Source organism: Sceloporus occidentalis, unplaced genomic scaffold (assembly GCF_023333645.1).
Source record: "Sceloporus occidentalis isolate IW3139 unplaced genomic scaffold, rSceOcc1.0.p SCAF_8, whole genome shotgun sequence".
Classification (NCBI taxonomy): domain Eukaryota; kingdom Metazoa; phylum Chordata; class Lepidosauria; order Squamata; family Phrynosomatidae; genus Sceloporus; species Sceloporus occidentalis.
The window spans coordinates 9,546,932-9,567,119 of NW_028316988.1; the positions used below are offsets into that span (position 1 = coordinate 9,546,932).

Below are 20,188 nucleotides of genomic sequence, written 5' to 3' on the forward strand. Positions count from 1 at the left end.
GCATCTGTGGCTGTACCTCATTACATGATGTTGTATCTGTCCAGTAGCTGGTGTGTAGTTCATCCATTTCAGGGGTGCTCCTTCTCACGGATGGGCAAAACCCGCCAATGCATCCCAGTTGCGTTGCTTTTCGGCTGTTGGTTCATGTGTGATAAGTTCCTCCTGCTGCAGTTCCAATAGGCAGGCAATTGCTTGGTTCCTCTCCTTCTCTCCTCTCTCCTCCTTGCTATTCCCAATTTCTTTTCTCTCCTTTTTCCTTGGCCCCATTCCCACTTACTGATAAACCAGTGTGCAATCCGAATCGATGAATCGATTCAATAGCGGAGCGCGTTTCCCACTACATTTTCCCCTATCGCATTTTTCCCCTCCAAAATTATCCACTTGTGGTTCCCATTCACAAACGAATCGATTCAAAACGATTCGGTTCCAGCCGGCCGAAGGGGAAATTTGAATCGATTCCGATCCCCATGTTGTTCACACTTGCACAGATTTGAAGCAGAAAAAAACAGCGTCAAACAGACGCAGGTTAAATGAGTCTAGCGCATGGCTCCCGCTCTTGAAATCGCTTCAGCGATTCGGATTAAGTGGAAACCAGGGTTGTTGAACCAGTGCAAACCAATTCATGCTGGAATACACAAAAACTAGACTGGTCACTACTTCCCACAAAGCATTTACAGCCATGGCCCAAAAAGTATGGAATAACTTACCGGAGGAGATCCGTCTTATTACCACACTAGAAGCCTTTAAGAAGGCATTAAAGACAGATCTCTTCCAGCAGGCATATCCACCCGACCTGCTATAGTTGAATATTCCCACTCCGATTTGATAATACGGAAAACAGACGACGAGTTGGATGTGTTAATTCTCCTACAGCAACACTGTATCTGAAGGGATGCCATATTGATGAGGGAGCAAGCTTGTTTTCTGCTGCTCCAGAGACTAGGACCCAATGGAGCAATGGATGCAAGCTACAGGAAAAGAGATTCCAGCTCAACATTAGGAGGAACTTCCTGAGAGTAAGGGCTGTTCGACTGTGGAACAAACTCCTTCCTTGGAGATTGTAATGGAGTCTCCTTCCTTGGAGGTCTTTAAACAGAGGCTGGATGGCCATCTGTCAATGGGGATGCTTTGATTGTGATTTCCTGCATGGCAGAATGGGGTTGGACTGGAAGGCTCTTGTGGTCTCTTCCAACTCTATTATTCTATGATTCTATGAACACTGCTGGTTGATTAGTATTGTATTGTATTGTTAAATAATGCTGTTTTTATCCTATTGTGCACTTTGTGATTTGTATTGCTCATACTGTTGTGATCCCGCCTCGATCCGCAGGGAGAGGTGGGAAATAGAAATAAAATTATTATTATTATTATTATTATTATTATTATTATTATTATTAATATCCAGTTTAAAAGGTAGTGGGATGAGGCCTTAATAAATTGTTATGAGTACACAATTGAAAGTAATAATAAAAAATGCAGACCATATGGCAAGAAAGCTGGCATGCAGAAGGCAGGAGCCGGGACTGTAGCCGAACCATGCCACTTTTGAACAGTTGTACCAAAATGACTGTCCCTAAATGTTTGGGTTTCCTATGCGAATGTGGTTGTTGGCATCTTAGTAGCCTGGTGTGATGAAGTCCCTTGTTTCAGATCCAACAGAGCGATGACAGATAGGATTTCTCCTTTTCGTAACGCATTTGGAATTCAGGTGGTTCCTCCTGGATTTGCAATCCTCTCCTTTCTGGCAGTATGTTTTATCGCGGCTTCCAATTTCTTTATTTCAGTTTTCTTTTTGGGGGCGGTGATGTTGGCTCCTTCTTCAGTTTCGCTGCCCACAAATAGCATGGCAAAGGTCAAGAGACAATGAAACATGGCCTGACCGTGGCTTTTGCAGGAGTGATTCCTGCGGGGTTGTAACCTGTGATTAAAGAACCAGATGTGCCCACGATCATCGAACAAAGGCCTGAAGGTCATAAACAGTAATTAAGTGTAACCTGGAGTCTGTTAGAAAGTTGAACCGGCACAGATCCTTTGGATGACTGGTAATACATCTATATTATTATTATTATTATTATTATTATTATTATTATTATTATTTCTTACCTTCCTCTCTCCAAGGCTTGAGGTGAGGTACAACACACAAAACCATTTAAACATGTGGGTTAAAAAAGCTATCAAATCTCTCCCGGTCGGTCATTCGACAATCTAGGGATGTGAAGTCGAAGGCTTTCATGGCTGGCATCCATCGGTTTTTGGGGGTTTGGGGACTCTGTGGCCATGTTCTAGAAGGGTTTATTCCTGACGTTTCGCCAGCATCAGTGGCTGCCATCTTCAGAGAATGCTGGCATGAAAGATACCCAGCTCTCTTCCATGCCAGCAGTCTCTGAAGATGCCAGCCACAGATGCTGGCGCAACGTCAGGAATAAACTCTTCTAGAGCATGGCCTCATAACCCCCGAAACCCATAAGTATCCAAGTCTGCAATTTTGCAATATTGTCCCAAGGAAGATGGGATTCAGAAAACTTGGCATGTAAGAGGTGGAGAAAGATGGGGCATAAATAAACTAAAGCCAGTAGTAAATGAATATGTGGTTTTCATAGTTTTTTGTGGGTTTGGGGGGCTCTGTGGCCATGTTCTAGAAGAGTTTATTCCTGACGTTTCATCAGCATCTGTGGCTGGCATCTTCAGAGAAGATGGCGAAACGTCAGGAATAAAATCCACATATTAAGAAATATACACCGTATTTATATTACAATACGGAGAATGATAATCCCAGCAGCCTTTTGGGCTTTCTTTTTTAACACTATATACAGCATCTGAGACACTACAGCAGAGGCGATGGAGCATAAAACAATGGAGCTATGTTGCTGACATGGTATGCAACCATGTTATTGACTTGTGATGATGCACAGTGGGGCAATGTGCAAGATGTACAGCAGGACACGTTCCACATCAGGGCATGTTCTGTATGTTTTGTATCCGGAACAATGTGCAATGGGGCATTTGTGTATCAGGACCTGTTGTGCATTGGTAACATTGCACAACCGTCATCCTGATGGCTTTTTTTATTCACTGGTCCTGATGGGATGTGTATGTCTCCATTCTCCACCTGACGTTACAAACTTTGCCCAATGGCGTAATTTAATTTCATGAGATCATAAGTCCATTTACAATGATGTAATTTCCCAATGAGATACCAGCCAGTGTTCCTAGTGCTGGTAGTGTCTGTAGCAGTTAACATACATGGCGGACTGAGAAATCTTACCATCCTTTGCCCATCTCATATCCTGCAGGGATCATGCCAACCGGGCAAAAGGTGAATTGCCCGTTCCTTGTTTCCAATCTGGCATTGTCCTATTAGAAATGAGGCATGCTTGTGAAATTCAGCCTTTCCAAATCCGGAAATGTGCCAACCTGCCTTGCCCTAATGTAAGGTCAGGGATAGGGCATTACCAGCCCAGTGCAATGCAGATCCCTTGCCAATCGCCAGACAAAGAGGCAGGAATCTTGCTTTGCTGGCAGGAAGGAAGGAAATGACAGGCTATTTATCACACGAGGCGATAAAAGAGGGATTTTAACAGGATAAAAGCATCTTCGGATGGTACTTATTACATGACACCATGTCTGTCCTGCTGCTGCCTTGCATTTTTGTGCACCTTTTCATTGACGGGCAAAACCCATCAATAGGCTCTCAATCTTGGTATTATTATCCCACAACTGTTTTTATGCGATAGGTCCCTTCTGCTGCTGTTCCACTTTTCATGCATTCATCTGGTGTGAACAGCCATGATTCTATTTTCCTCTCCTTCTGCCCCTTCCTCCTTGTAGCAACTGTGGCGAACAACACCTTCCCAAAGCCGGCTGCTAAAAGGTTCTCCACCACTGTTCTAGAACATAGCCACATAGCCTGAAAAACCAACAGAACCCCCCCCCCCTTAATTCTTTGCCATCCCATTTCCTCAGCTGTTTTCTTCTTCTTGTCGGTTGCTGCAAACTGAACCCAAAGTCATTTAATTCAGTAGAAGGGAAAGGAGAGGGGGAAATCTTTCCCTTCCCAGGAGGCTCAGGCAAAAGCAAACTGCCACAGACTCTCTTAGTTGGTGTCTCTTGTTTTCTCAGTGTCTGGCCCCACCAAATATACAGGCAGAGGGTGAAAAAGGTTGCCCAGATATGTGCCATCCATCCTGGCTGTAGGCATGATTTGGAAATGAAGGGCTGTAAAAGTACCTCCAAGTCATTTTTGACTTAAGGCGACCCTGTCACAGGCTTTCCTTGGCAAGCTTCTTCAGAGGGGGTTTGCCATTCCCATCCTCTGAGGCTGAGAGAGTGTGACTTAACAAAAGTCACCCAGTGGGCTTTCACCCTCAATCAGAGCTTTGAACCTGGTCTCCAAAGAGGAGGGTTGGAGGTGAGTTTCTGTTGTCCCTCGCATTTGGATGCCGGATCCAAAATACATATGACATCTAGGACACATTACCACCACCACCCCACCCCTACACACACCTCTTATCAATTGCCAGCCTTGGATATTGGATATGATACAACTGTCAACCTTGCCATTAGAGGATGATGTGACGGCCTAGATTGTAAATCATGTGAAGCAGTGAGCTAATGGGTTGTCATTACCCGCTGAAGCCGTCTCTCATTACCTGTCGTGACGTAGCCCTGTGCCGTTCATGCAGGAGGTTTATACAAATTAGCCTTACATAAACTTAGCACCGCACAGCTCCATGGCATTCCTTGTGATGGGATTATTTACTCATGGGGTTTAGTCACTAGCGAGTGTGCTCAGAATGGCGCTGCAACCTTAAAGTATCCTTGCTAGGAGGCTTGTCCCAAAACCTTTTCCTTTCGCTGGTATGTGAGATTTTTTACCTTGTTGCTGTTGTCATTTGCTGCCTTCGAGTCGACTTCGACCCACCAGTGAGAGACCTCCAAGTTATCCGATCCTCAGCAGGTCTTCTCTGTGTCTTCTCTGGTTGATGGGGCATCTACACGGTAGAAGTAATGCACTTTGTCACCACTTTAAGTACCATGGCTCCATTTTACAGAACCTTGGGACCTGTAGCGTAGCACCATCAAGGCTACAGACCTTGCAAAACTACAAACCCTAATATTCCATAGGATGGAGCTACAGCACTTAAAGTGGTGTCAAACTGCATTGTTTCTAGGGTGTAAATGTACTTTGAGTCGATCCACTTGGAATGTGGTCTTCCTCTTTCCCTACCACCTTCTACATATTCTCCATCTGGAGCAGCGATTCCCAAACCTTGTTCCTCCAGATGTTTTGGACTTCAGTTTCCAGAAGCCCCAACAGTAAGGAATTCTGGGAGCTGAAGTCCAAAACATCTGGAGCAACAAGGTTTGGGAACCAGTGATCTATAGGGCATGGAGCAATGGATTCCAACTACAGGAAAAGAGATGCCACCTCAACATTAGGAAGAACCTAAGAGTTGTTGGATAGTGGAAGACTTTGCCTTGCAGCGTGGAGGAGTTTCCTCCTTTGGAGGTTTTGAAACCGATGCTAGATGGTCCTTGGTCAGGAAGGCTTTGGCGATGTCTTCTTGAACGGCTAAATGGGGTTGGACTGGGTGTCCTTTGGGGTCTCTTCCAATTCTTGGAGTCTATTCATAGTAAGGGGTTGGATTGGGTGGCCCTTGGGGTCACTTCCAGCTCTATGAGTCTGTGATTCTTAAGACGGATAAATAGATAGACATACAGATAGATAGATAAATAGGACTCTGGAGAATGGGGATCGATTACCTGCTTGGCCATGGAAACCCACTATGTGACACCCTCTCAGTCCCCCCCCCCAAAAAAAAACCTTAATAGGTTTGCTTTAGGGTTGCCATATGTCAGAAAAGACTTGAAGGCCCACAACAATGTCTATCTATCAATCTATAGACAGACAGATAGGCAGGACTCTGGAGAATGGGGTACGATTACCTGTTGGCCATGGAAACCCATTAGATGTCCTTGGGGAAGTTACACCCTCTCAGCCCCCAATAAACCCATTATAGGTTTACTTTAGGATCATCGTACGTCAGAAAAGACTTGAAGGCACATAACAATATCTATCTATCTATCTATCTATCTATCTATCTAGGACCCTGGAGAATGGGGTTCAATTACCTACTTGGTCATGGAAACCTATTAGGTGACTTTTGGTGAGTCACACCCTCTCAGCCCCCCTCCCCAAAAAACCATGATAGGTTTGCTTTAGGGTCACCATATTTTGGGAAAGACTTGAAGGCACACAACAATCGATACTTATCTGTAGATAGACAGACTGTAGATAGATAGATAGATAGATAGATAGATAGATAGATAGATAGATAGATGAGGGAAGTCCACAAAACAATTAAACAGCGATAGTAATTATTTTTAATTAATTAATTTAAGATGCACCAGCCTCTTCCCATGACCCTGCCCCATAATTGGGTATCTTCTCTCTTAATCTCTCCCCACATGTTTGTGTCATTCCCGGCTGCTCCTTATCTCCATGTGGGCGTTCCCGTGATGGGCGGAGGATAGGCAGCGTATCCTTATCAGATATGCACATATATATCCCTACACCTTTGGCAGCATGGCAGCACTGGCAAAAGCAGTTGTGGCAGCTGGGAAGCCCTGTCTCTAGCCACCTGCAGGACAAAGAGGGCATTGGCACCAGAGGAGAACCAAGTCCAAGGAGAGCGTTGAGTCAAAGTCAACCTTGGGTTGGTTCTGCCCAAGGCAAAGAGGGATGGTGATCTTTCTCAGGCCCATTGCAGGTGCTCTAGTCACGCTTGTCGTCTACCCAGTGTTGTTCCTGATCTCCCTGGGCATCCAATATGCCCGGTCCGTGCTGCCACCTGGCATCGACCAGCCTTTGAAACTCCGCTTCTACCATGCGACATTCATCTCCGTGTTCCTCTGGGTAAGTTGCCATGATTTCCAACTTTTTTTTTGGGGGGGGGGTGATATTTCAAAAGTCGAGAAGGTGGACTGATGGGGACAACAGGAGGAAAGATGAGGAAATCATCATCATCATCATCATCATCATCATCATCATCATCATATTTATTTTGTTGTTGTGTGCCTTCAAGTCGTTTCCGACTTATAGCGACGCCAAGGTGGACCTATCATTTAGGTGTTGCGTTGTTCTTCGCTTTCCTGGACGCCAAGCCAGACAGTTTTTGTTAGTGCAATAATCTGTATTGTAGTTATCTGCTGTTGTCATTGTGACCCTAAAACTGGGGTTTCCGTGGCAAGGTTTTTCAGAGGAGGTTTGCCATGTCCTTCTCCTGAGTCTGAGAGAGTGCGACTCACCCAAGGGAGCCCAGTGGGTTTCCATGGCCAAGCTGGGAATCGAACCCTGTTCTCCAGACTTGTGGTCCAATGCTCAAACCACTAGACCCTAAAATAAAAAGTATAATGACTTTAATTTTAATACGGCCAATGCTTCTCCCCCAATACACACTAGAGCTTTAACTTATTTCATTGCATATTGATTGATCTTGTTTCATTTGGTCGTCATTGTTAGATCCGTTTTCGGAGAGCGGAAAGGGAGGAAACAAATCAAATGCAAACCGCACTCATCCATGAATTTTTGCGAAGACTTAAGGTCAAAGGTGTACATTCATTCTAAAAACCAAAAATGAAAATGAAACGAACAAGTTCCAAAATAGAAAAGAATAGACACACAGACACACAAAAGAAACAAAGCAGTATTGCCCCACTTCGACTGCCATGGCCCTAGCCTACAGAATGCTGGGATGGTGAGATATAGGAGATCTCTAACAGACCAGGACAAACTACAAATCCCAGGATTCCACAGGACGGTGCCATGACAGTTAAAGTAGTCTCAAACTGTTTTATCTCTGTGACGTGGAAGAACCAAAAGTAAATTGAAAAATAAACACATGGGAAATGTCCTCTCCAAAAGAATTCTACTTTACGATCCTGGTTTTGCATTAGTTTCCATCCCTTTTCCATTGTTTTGCAAATGAACGATGAAAAGACGACCTTAGGTCTTTGCAAAAACGATCAATTCATTGATTGGTATGGCCTCCACTTGGTACGGTTTGCATTTGATACATTGCCTGGGACTCCAAACCAATGAAAAATTGATGCATAGGAACAAGCCATGTAGTTTAGATGGCAGTTGGGTGAATTTTTTACCCCGTGCGGCAATCAAATAGCGAGCCTCTGCGTGAAAATGGTGCAAATGAAAGGCAAAAAGATGGATTTTGCATTTGCGCGCTTCTAACCATGCATATTACTTGCTTTCTTAGATCCAGCCAAAGATTAGGAACCCCGTTGTTCTGTTTCACAGAGTAGCCTTAGGGAAATTCATCATGCGTCTGTGACATTGCTTGCATTTTTTGGCCAAGCATGAATGGTACATTGCTTCTGCATGTGGAGGCTCCGTTGGGCCTGTTAACACCCAAACAATGCAACCAGAAACTTGTGATAGTGAATTTGCAGCATTAATTATGACATGCATGAAGACATTGTCGCTGCTGCTTTGGATGATCTCAAATTGTGGTTATTTCTGATCTTCTGTTTGGATGATCTCCAGTTCTGGTTATTGAGCATGGCTCTTCTTCTAGAATACTTCTTGTCTAAGCCAGTCAAGAGTGGCATAGCGATTTGAGTGTTGGACTAGGACTCTGTAAACCAGGGTTCGAATCCCGGCTTGGACATGTAAATTCATTGAGTGACATGCTCTCAGCCTCAGGGGAAACCAATGGCAAAAAACCCTCTGAACAAATCTTGTCAAGGAAAACCCAGGATAGGTTTGCCTTTGGGTCGCCATAATTTGGGAAATGACTCGAAGGCACGCAACAGACTGTAGCGCACCAAAGGCCTGTTGCTTCTTCGTACGCCGCACCAATTGCATACTTTCAACTGTCACAGATGAAAAACGGGGACACATGTGTGCCAAGCAACCTCAGAATGCGGTCAAGATGGCAAAGGTTAATAATGGTGAAGAACATACAAGCTAGGAGAGGCTGCAGCAGTTTGCTTTTGCCTCAACCTACTAGGAAGGACAAGAATTAATTGCCGGAGTAATTGGCTTCGGATTCAGTTTGCAGTGAAGGAATTAAGTTGAAGGAAAAGAGGGAAAGTGGAAGGAGGAGAGAGAAACCGGGACATTTTAAAAGCAGCTGGAAAAGTGGGACAGCAGAGGGTTAACTGGGATTGTCCCTGAAAAACTGGGACAACTGGGCAGTATGTGACAGGGTCCCATTTTCTTTTGAGTAGGATCCCCTGCTTTGCGCTTTGCTCTGTGTTGCTTACATTGGTTTAAAGTAAGGACAAAAACCCCCTCTGGCTACCGTTTAAGTTAAGTGCACTGATCTGCCTCCTCTGCTCCCAACTAGATAATGCATTTAATGTATTGCTTAAATATATATATTTTAAAGTATTGCACTTTTATTTTGTATGGAAAATGCAGCATTCTTTCATTTTTCACAAAACAAGCAGTGTATCCCCCCCTTAACTAGAAATTAATTGCAAGTCACTTGTGACTGTAACAAATGACTTCCAAGCTGTGTCCGTTTCCCCAAACTTTTTGCAGAGGACAACATAGAGTTTTTAATTAGTTTTATTAATCTAGTCCTTAATTAGGCAAGTGCATTGCTTAGTTGATAGATCCCATCTCTAAATTCTGGGTTGTCGTTGCTTAATGGATCAAAATTCCCAAAATGGATGGACCTGTCTTTTGTCTTGTTCCGAACTGAAATTTCTTTCTGTCCCATTTGCAAATAGTGGTAATTTCTAGGGAGACGCAAATGGAATGTACTAGCTGCATTTAAGAGACACCACTGTTTCTAATAAGCTGCTATGAAGACGATGATGCTATCTTTATCATTGTACTTGTGATAAATAAGAAAATGTTCAGAATTGTTTTTCTTGGCCCTCACCTTCGTCTGAGGCTGAGAGAGTGTGACTTGCCCAAGGTTGCCCAATGGGTTTCTGTGGCTCCAGAATTATAGTCCTCCAGAGTCATAGCCCAATGCTCAAACACTATTATTATTATTATTATTATTATTATTATTATTAACCTTTATTTATGAAGCGCTGTAAATTTACACAGCGCTGTACATGCAATCTTTTTAGTTAGACGGTTCCCTGCCCTCGGGCTTACAATCTAAAAAGACATGACACAGAAGGAGAAGGGAGTGGTGGAGGGAGAGGGTAAGAGGTCCAGCAGTTCCTCTCTACCTCCGAGGCCTGGACCAAGGCAGATGGACTGGAGGGAGGGCTTGGCTTCAAAATGGAAGGTTAATCTTCATCCAGGGAAAATATATACTCTCAAGTAGGATAATACAAATACAATAGATAGCAATACAGGAAATGGTTTGATAAACAGGCACTAAAAGAACATCAGATGGTAAGCGACAATTATGCAATAATATACAGTGAGCCCGCATTATACGTGGCTTTGAGTGTATGTGCTAAAGCCGCGTAGGAGCATGCGGGGCGCAAGGGGCGGTGCGCCACATTTGGATGAATGGGGCCCACGCTTGTGGTGTGCATCCGCCACTGTGCCACTGCACGCACAAACCCCATTCACTTGAATGGGGCTCAAGCATAGGCGGAATTCACCTTATGCAGGGGTGGGGGGGTTGGAACGGATCCCCTGCATAAGGTGAGGTTCCACTGTACATGTTTATATATGCCTAGGACTGACTCCTTCCAACTAATTTCTCATCCGTTGCTCCCTTCCCGTTTGCAAACAGGGATCGGTTTTGGAGAAGCTGCACCTGTACAAATTTCTCAATGTCCTGCGACTTGTGACCAACGGACTCCCACCTTTTAGGGATCCGTCGCTTCTCATCCAGAACAAGAAATTCGGTGACGTGGCAGTAAAGATCTACCAGCCTAAGAAAGCATCAACGACAAAAAGGAAAGGGCTCCTTTACTTCCACGGAGGGGCTGGTACCTACGGAAGTGTTGGTAAGAATGAATAATTGTGTAAATAACCCTTTAGCGCAAGATTGGCAGAAGGCATGTGGCCTCCTAATAGGGTCCATTTTTGCTCCTCAAAATGCACCCCAGTATCCTCTAGTTCACCCCAGTATCCTCTAAGGCTAGGCAACCTTTTTGAGCTGGGGGCTGGGTTGCTGTCCCTCAGACAACTGGGGGGCCGAACTCAAAATGGCACCGGGAGCGGCGCAGAAGCTGCAGCGGGAGCAGCAATCAGCGGCAGGACCAGGCTGGGGCCGGTCACAAGGCCTTGCCGGGCCGGATCCAGCCCGTGGGCCGTAGGTTGCCAACCCCTGCTCTAGTGGATAGAGAAGCAAAATCACCATGCTTTGTTGTTGAGTGCCTTCAAGTCACTTCCGACTTATGGCAGCCCTGAGGGGTTTTCTTGGCAAGTTGCTTCAGAGGGCATTTGCATTGGCCATCCTCTGAGTCCGAGAGAGTGTGATTTGCCCAAGATCACCCAATGGGTTTACATGGCCAAGCCGAGATTTGAACCCTGGCCTCCAGGGTCATAATCTAATGCTCAAACCACGACACCACGCTGGCTCTTTCCAGATTATTTTAGTCCCAGGAGAGGATACCTTATCCTTTCCTGGGTTTAAAGCAGCCCACAGGGAGCAACATCACGATAAAAGTGGTCCTTCCCACAACCCTAGGAGATGCATGTTGTTCTTGTTGTTGTCATTGCTGTGTGCTTTTAAGTTGTTTCCAACTTATGGTGACCTTAAGTTAAACGTATCACAATGTTTTCTTGGCAGGATTTGTTCAGAGGAGGTTTGCTATTCCCTTCCCCTGAGGTTGAGAGAGTGTCCCTTGCCCAGGGTCACCCAATGGGTTTCATGGCCAAACTGGGATTTGAACCCTGGTCTCCAGAGTCATAGTCCAATACTCAAACCACTTTGCCGCAAGAAAAAAAAATGATCATATCTATTGGAGTAGACCCACTGAATCAATGAGATTGACTTATGTATTGACTCGCCCTTCAATGATGGATTGAATGAGTCTAGTTGTGACTCATCAAGAGGATTGCAGCCCTAAAACCAGACTCTGAATCTTGCGGTTAGTTCCAACTGTTAGTAGACTCATCGGATAAGCGGGCTTGAACCCATGTGTTCATTCGTCATTCAATAAAGGATTCAACAGGTTTACTCGAGTTGGGACCAAACACCAAAATTCAGAACCAAGTTGGGAGTTATGGATGTGAACCAGTCTCTCGATCTTTGCTAGTTGCCATCTCTGGTGTAAACCGTGAATTTGCAAGACCTGAGCAAAGCTGTTGGATCTCTTGGAGGTTTCTCATTCATAGGATCCCCATACATCAAGGGGGACCTACTGGCCAACAACAATAACAATAGGGAAATACAGTGCACCCTTGGTTAAGGGGGAACCGTTCCAGACTCCCCCGCGTAAAGCAAATACCGCACATACTCAAACCCCATTCAAGTGAATGGCGCTCGTGCATGCTGTGGCGCAGTGGCACGGTGGCATGCGCGCACCACAGGAGCACGCTCCATTAATTAGAATGGGACATGCTGCCCCTTGCGCCCCGCATGTTCCCGCGCAGCTTTCAGCGCATGCGTATGACGCGGGCGCACTGTACATAAATGGAAAGTCTTATAGTCTTTGAATTTAGAAAACTCTATCAATTGAGATTTATGAACTGCAATCCCGCATCCATGCTCTCTTTTGTCAAAAGACTTCCTGCTACAATCCTAATATTAATCATCAACCAATCCTGATATAATTTGAATATTTTTAATGTACATGTTGGAGGGAAAGACCCATTTAATGTGAGGGTCTGAGGGTCTGGATCCTATTGATTATTTCCATCTAGAATAGATCCATCGGCTCCTTTCTTCAACAGTAAGCAAATCCCATTGGTTTACTTACTCCAGCTCTACTCTGGTTGGAATAACAGTAGGATTTGTACCTATATGTATAAGTTAATTTATTGACTGCACCTCTTCAGATAATAAAGGAGACTCAACCTTACATATTTACAAGAGATGCATTGAAATCAACCGGGATGTAAATTAGTCATGGCTGACTTGCATCCGATTCATTTCTATGGGCATCTCCAACCATGACTAAGTTTGGGTCCTACTCACAGTGAGCAAGGCTCCTACAACGGTAATCAGTTTGCAATTAACATTTTCTCCCCTACATGGCTTTATGTGTCACGGATCTATCTCTTTATGTGTCACATATCTCTGTCTGTGTAACTCACCCATTTTTGGGATTGCTACAATTGTCATGCGGAGTGGTTTCAGTGCCATCGTTTTGTCCTTGTCGGGTTTAAACAGCCTAGGGACCTTTGCATGGAAGTTGCTGAATTGTGGCGCCGGCGTCACAACGAACTCCAAATCCATGGATTTCATAGCATGGAGCCGTGACAGTTATAGCAATGTCAAACTGCATTAATTCTGCCGTGTGGCAGCAGCTGGAGACCAAGTCCAGTACTGAAACCCAGCCCTATGTCTCTGTGAGAACGGAAACTTCAACGATGTTATCCTTGCCATGCAAGAAGCCAAACGCTTTGGTGAATTTTTTGGATCATTCTTTGTACTTCTGAGGCTCTGCAATGATGTCTAGAGCACACAAAAAACGTTTTTCTATGCAAAACAACCATGTGCGAATTTTGTGCAGAATTTCAACACTCAGAAAACACATTTTTGGACCATTTTCTCAGCATTCCCAAATATTCTTCCCATCCCTACTCTACATCGCTTTCAGTATAAATACGATAACAATTTGGCCAACAGAAACCGTTCCTACTCCTTCATTACACCCCAAATCCACTGCTTGAGGCGGCTGCCTCGTTTTGCCTGTTGGTAAGGCTGGCATTGGAGAAGTGATATATTTTCTAATGCTTGTCTGCAGAGAGCAAACCCAGTGGCTCAAGAGTTATCAGCTTTGTTTGCTTGTTTGCCTGGATTTCTATGCATCCTAACTGACTTGGGCTCACTTTCAGACTCCTATGAGAGAATATTGCGGTACATTTGCAAAGAAGCCGACGCAGTTGTTGTGGCTGTCAAGTAAGTGTCGCCCCTCTTTTGCAATTTGTTGTCGCCGTTTTGCTGTTAAACTTGGATATCTTTTCCGTAGCTTTGCTTATTTTGTTCTGGCATGCAAGAAGAAATAACCTCTTGACTACTTCTCTCTACTCAGTGAAATTGCAGGATTTTATTTTGCAAGTTTTCATGTCTATATTTGGAATTGGGGACTCTTTTTAAACCTAAAAAATTGCTTATGCAAGAACCGTGGATTTTGGTGTGTGCAAAGGCTCACTCTGTTGCATAGAAAGCAATGTCCTTTGTGCAAAATATGCTGTCTGAGATTAAGGAGACGGAACGATAACTTTATGCTCATGGAGTTATGCAGCGGTTGCATGACGCCATCTCCTTAGTGAATTGTGACATTTCCCAACATTGTGCAGGGTGTATCATTCAATGTGCAATGCAGATGTGCACAATGCACAACATGCTCAAAATCCACTTCCCCAGTGTGAAACTAGTTACGGTAATTCAGCATTGGACAAAAATATTCAGCCACTTCCATTGGGAAACTTTGCATGCGTAAGCCACCAAAGGAACAAAAAGTTGGGGTTTGGTTTGGTTTGGTTGCCTAAACACAAAGGCTTTTGAGCATGGGAACATCTTGCCCCAAAGACCAGAAATGTGCAAAATGGCGGTTGACCATTTTATCTCTGTGTTGTTGAGACTCCATGGTTCCCTGTTACTTTTGGGGGGGGGGCATTGGGGTTTTTGCCATTTCTAGGTACCCTTGACATAGTACTATGTATTACAAAACCTTCTTACCCACAGATGGAGGTTTCTAAGGCCCAAAATAGTGGGGTTTATTGCAGAAATCAGGGATTTGGGGGGGATGGAGGGAGCCTGTGGATCACAGTAGACCCCATGGATATCTTGATCCCCAATCCTGGTTTGAAGCAGGGTAGTTAGAGGTCTTCAAACAGAGGCTGGATGGCCATCTGTCAATGGCGATGCTTTGATTGAGATTTCCTGCATGGCAGAATGGGGTTGGACTGGATGGCCCTTGAGGTCCCTAACCCCAGTGAATGTGTGGGGGGTCCTCTGTATTTAGAAAGAAAGGAGAAGAAAAGTTAGCCGTAGATGCGTTATCCAGCACATGCCCTCAAAGGTGACATTGTTGTTTCCTTTCTTTAGGTATGGGCTGGGGCCTGAGAATCCCTTCCCCAACCAATACGTCGAGTGCGAGAAGGCTGCCGTCCATTTTATGAAGCACGCAGAGGATTTCAACGTGGATGCATCCCGAATCGCCATCGCAGGGGATAGCTGCGGGGCAAACTTTGTGGTGCGGATTTGTCAGCTCCTGGTCAGCCGGGACGACCTTCCCAAAGTCCATGCCCAGGTCTTGCTCTACCCAGGGCTGCAGGGGATGGACTTCTATTTGCCTTCCTACCAACAGAACAGCCGGGTGCCCATCATGTGGCGGGAAACCGTCATCTATTTCTGTTGCCTCTACCTCAACAAGACCACGTCCCTCATCAACGACGTCCTGGAAAGCTGCCACGTTCCAGCGGCTATCCGGCAGAAGTACCGGAAATGGGTGCATGCGGATCTCATCCCCGACAAATTCAAAGTCAGGGGCTACAAACCCCAAGACCCTGCCTTATATAAATTTAAACCCGAGGTCTATGAAGAAATGAAAGACATCTTGGAAGAAACCTTTTCGCCCCTTTTCGCCAGTGACGACGTCGTCCGCAAGCTCCCACAGACGTTCCTTTTGACCTGCGAGTTTGACGTCCTTCGGGACGATGGACTCTTGTACAAGAAGCGGCTGGAAGACAACGGGGTGCCGGTGACGTGGGTCCATGCAGAGAACGCCATCCATGGCGTCGCGATCCTGTTCGGTTATGGGATCTTCTCGTTCCCGTCGGCAAAACGGATTGTGCACGAGACCACGAAATTTATCAAGAACCTATGAAGTTCACAGCAAAAACAAGAGGCCAAAAAGGAAGCCGAGAGAAGGGCTGAGCTGAAGCTTTACAGAGGTCATTCTTTTTCTTGACCCTTTAGGGGAAAAGACCACTACACATCCCTGTCCCCAAAATAGACCCCTTAAATTGGTGTCTGCTGCGTTTTGCTTCCAGAACCCCTTGCGGATACCAAAATCCATGGATGCTCAAGTCCCATCTAATACAATGACATAGTAGAACGGTGTCCCTTGTATAAAATGACAAAAATCAAGGTTTGCTTTTTGGAATTTTGGGGGGGGGGGGGTTGTTGTTGTTGAGTATTTTCAAGCTATGGACGATGAAACATATGTTAATATTTGTTGCACCCCCCTTCGATCTTTGGGAAGAGGTGGGCCAGAAATAAGAATATTTATTATTATTATTGTTGTTGTTGTTGTTGTTGTTGTTGTTATTTATTAGTTTCATGTGAAATATTGCAAACTCGCATGTAACAATTAAAGTAGCAAGAAATGCAGAAATGAGAACTGAACATAAAGTAGAAAATTATCATCATCATCATCATCGTTGTCCCAATGCTCCTCTCTTGTCTTGTCACTTCCTTCGTATTAAGCGGCAATAGCGTTTGGTTAAGTACCAATTGGGTCATCATCTCTTGGAAGAATTGGCTTTGGACGTTATCAGGCAATGGAAATTGGAAGTATAATCCAATGGCAATCCAAACGCAATCGTGGGGTTTCACGTTATTGCGTGATAGACTACCACACGCAATTTCAGGCAATGGGAAGTCAATCCAAACGCAATCATGGGGTTTCACATTATTGCATGAGAGGTGATCACACGCAATTTCAGGCAATGGCAAGCTATTTTCGGGCAATGGGAAGTCAGTGCGAACGCAATTCGAATTCACGTAAATTCGCTGAACTAGCGAATTCACATGAATGTGTTCTGGCCCCACTTTCTTTTCATTTGAAATTAAGAGAAATTCCTCCCATGTAATAAACTCCTTTCTCAGACTCTTGGGTATCTTTCCAAACCGTACCCAAGGATGGAGACGTTTGGAAGGTCATTTCACTGCATTGTACGTTTGCCTGTGAACTGACATAATCCTCTCTATACTGAAGAAACTAGGTATAACTTTACACTCACAAAACCCCTCTGGTTCCAGTCGTACCGATGTTAATTTCACTGCAAGGCAACCCAATTTGTACTGAGACCGCTTGAAACATTTAAGCGCATGTAGAAGGAGTAGGGCTTGTGCTCCTACAAGTCCCTACAAGTTGTGCCTCTCGAAGCCACCAGAGGGCAGAATTGTCATTCGAGGCAAGGTGCTTCCCAGACATGACAAAAGGGACCGTCTCATCCAGTGGTTCCCAAACGTCGGCCCTCCAGATGTTTTGGACTTCAGTTCCCAGTAGCCCCAAAAAGTTTGGCCGACGGTAAGGAATTCTGAGAGCTGAAGTCCAAAACATCCGGAGGACCGAAGTTTTGGAACCAATCTCATCCAATTTCAGGTCTGGAAATAGGTCTTGAGAAGGTAAAACGGCCACCAGACCTTCTGAAATGTCCCACCCAGTAATAGGTCCTCATGGGGCAAATAGTAGTGGGGTGTGTATGCGAAATGGGTGAGTCTCATTTGCACAATGCAGGCGGGGATGATGTCAAATGACAGGAGAGGTTATGATATTTGTTTGTTTGTTTGTTTGTTTGCAAGCCTCGCCTTGTAGGTTAGAGGAGGTCACACCAAACCCACTTTAACAGCCAGCAGCTTTATCAAGCCAAGGAGGTCTGTTCTTCTGGTACGAAGAACGCCAAAGGATGATGTTTTCAGACTCCAAGCTCTTCTGCAATTAGGAGTTGATACAGGGCTCCTGCTTCAGTTTGTTGTAATGGGGGTCATGGAGAGCGGAAACGTCAGGCCTTCATTGCTGGACAAAGCTGCTGGCTATCAAGATGAATTTGGGGAGTCAAGGGGTCCGGAGATGAGATCTGGGTGCATCTACACTATAGAAACAATGCAGTTTTGGCACCACTTTAAGTGTTGCTGCACCATCCTATGGAGTCCTGCATGGCAGAATGGGGTTGGACTAGATGGCCCTTGTGGTCCCTTCCAACTCTATGATTCTATTATTCTATCGGTCCTGGGATTTGTAGTTTTACAAGGCCTTTAGCTTCCTCTGCCAAAGAGTCCTGGTGCCTCACAACAAACCCCAAGATTCTGTAGGATGGAGCCATGGAAGTTAAAGTGGTGTTGTTGCATTATTTCTACACTGTAGATGCACCCATCGTTATGCGCATATAACTATATCTCTGGGGCCCTAAGGTCTGCATGCATCCGCCAAGGTTTTACTTTCCTCATCCGTTCCTTATTTCATTCAATGAAGGTGGGGCCGAAAGTGTTTAAATTCAGGCGCTATGCGTCATGGAGAATGTAGCTGTCCCTTGAAAAATATGATGCTGCGTTTTCCAGCCATGTACATGATGCGCCTCCCATGATTTCCTTACGCATTATATATGCAAATGGGAGGATGCCTTGTTGCCTATGTATGCTTACTGAATGCTGGTGATTAATGATTTAAATAAATACATGACAAGATGTCCAATGTGTTTTGTTTATGAATCGCACAGGCAAAAACGAATGTCGAAACATGCCTCTAAATATAGCTTGTCTTCCCAATGTCTTTCTTCTGAGTTGTCATGTCTTTGGTCTAATTTTAACGCTTCCGTCTTTATCAGACTCCATGCCCTTCCTACTCACCCAATACCTGAGATGCTGCCCTCTCATCTCACCATCTTATGGTCATAATGCCAGAACATGGCCTTCTTATTTAACCAATGCCTGAGACGTTGCACAGCAAGGATATTCCATGGATTCCCCATGTTTCAACTATGTATTATTTCCCCTGACAAAGGAAGCTGGACAAGAGCTCTTCCGCTTCCTTCTCATCCTTCTCCTTCCCCTTCTACTTCCATGTTCCATCTCTCCTCCTCCTTCTCCTTCTCCTCCCTCCCCTTCTCCTCCCCCTTCCCTTTCTCCTTCTTCTCCATCTCCTATTTCTTCCCCTTCTCCTACTCATTTCTCTTTCCCTTCCTCCCTCTTCTCCTTCCCTTCTTTTTCCTCTTCTCTTACTCATTTCCCTTTCCCTTCCTCCCTCTTCCCCTTCCTCTTCCCTTCCTCTTCTTCTTCTCCTATTCATTTCCCCTTCCTTCCTCTTCCCCTTCCTCTTCCTCTTCTTATTCCCTTCTCCTTCCTCTTCTCCTACTCATTTCCCTTTTCCTTCCTTCCTCTTCCCCTTCCTCTTCCTTTCCTCTTCCTCTTTGTCTATTCATTTCCCTTTCCCTTACCTCCTCTTCCCCTTCCTCATCTCCTTCTCTCCTTCTTCCCCTTCTCTTTCCCCTTCTCCTTCCGCTTCTCCTACTCATTTCCCTTTCGTTTCCTTCCTCTTCCCTTCTTCTTCCTCTTCTCCTACTCATTTCCCTTTCCCTTCCTCGCCCCTTCCTCTTCCTCTTCTTCTTCCTTCCTCCTTCCTCCTCGCCTACTCATTTCCCTTTCCCTTCCTTCCTCTTCCCCTTCCTCTTCTTCTTCCCTTCTCCTTCTTCTTCTACTACTCATTTCCCTTTCCCTTCCTTCCTCTTCCCCTTCCTCATCTCCTTCTCTTCTTCTTCCACTTCTCTTTCCCCTTCTCCTTCCTCTACTCCTATTCATTTCCCTTTCCCTTCCTTCCTCTTACCCTTCCTCATCTTCTTCTCACCTTCTTCCCCTTCCCCTTCTCTTTCCCCTTCCTCTTCCTCTCCCTCTTCCTCTTCTCCTGTTCATTTCCCTTTCCCTTCCTTCCTCTTCCCCTTCCTCGTCTCCTTCTCCCCCATCTCCTTCCTCTTCCTCTTCTTCTTCCTTTCTCCTTCTCTCCTACTCATTTCCCTTTCCCTTCCTTCCTCTTTCCCTTCCTCTTCCTCTTCTTCTTCTCTTTTCTCTTCTCCTACTCATTTCTCTTTCCCTTCCTTCCCCTTCCCCTTCCTCGTCCCCTTCTCTCCTTCTTCGCCATCTCCTTCCCCTTCCTCTTCCTCTTCTCCTGTTCATTTCCCTTTCCCTTCCTTCCTCTTCCCCTTCCTCGTCTCCTTCTCTCCTTCTTTCCCATCTCCTTCCTCTTCCTCTTCTTCTTCCTTTCTCCTTCTCTCCTACTCATTTCCCTTTCCCTTCCTTCCTCTTTCCCTTCCTCTTCCTCTTCTTCTTCTCCTTTCTCTTCTCCTACTCATTTC

The 20,188-nt window shown here is 45.1% G+C and overlaps 1 protein-coding gene across 1 annotated transcript; it reads left to right on the forward strand.

Annotated features, from left to right (window-relative positions):
- The first annotated feature begins 6,742 nt into the window (after positions 1-6,742).
- On the forward strand, positions 6,743-15,942 carry LOC149307836 (arylacetamide deacetylase-like 4). The gene is made up of 4 exons (XM_089536958.1): positions 6,743-6,916; positions 10,728-10,944; positions 13,946-14,009; positions 15,162-15,942. The coding sequence occupies exons 1-4, from the start codon at positions 6,743-6,745 to the stop codon at positions 15,940-15,942; spliced, it is 1,236 nt and encodes a 411-aa protein (XP_089393084.1).
- Positions 15,943-20,188: the final 4,246 nt, after the last annotated feature.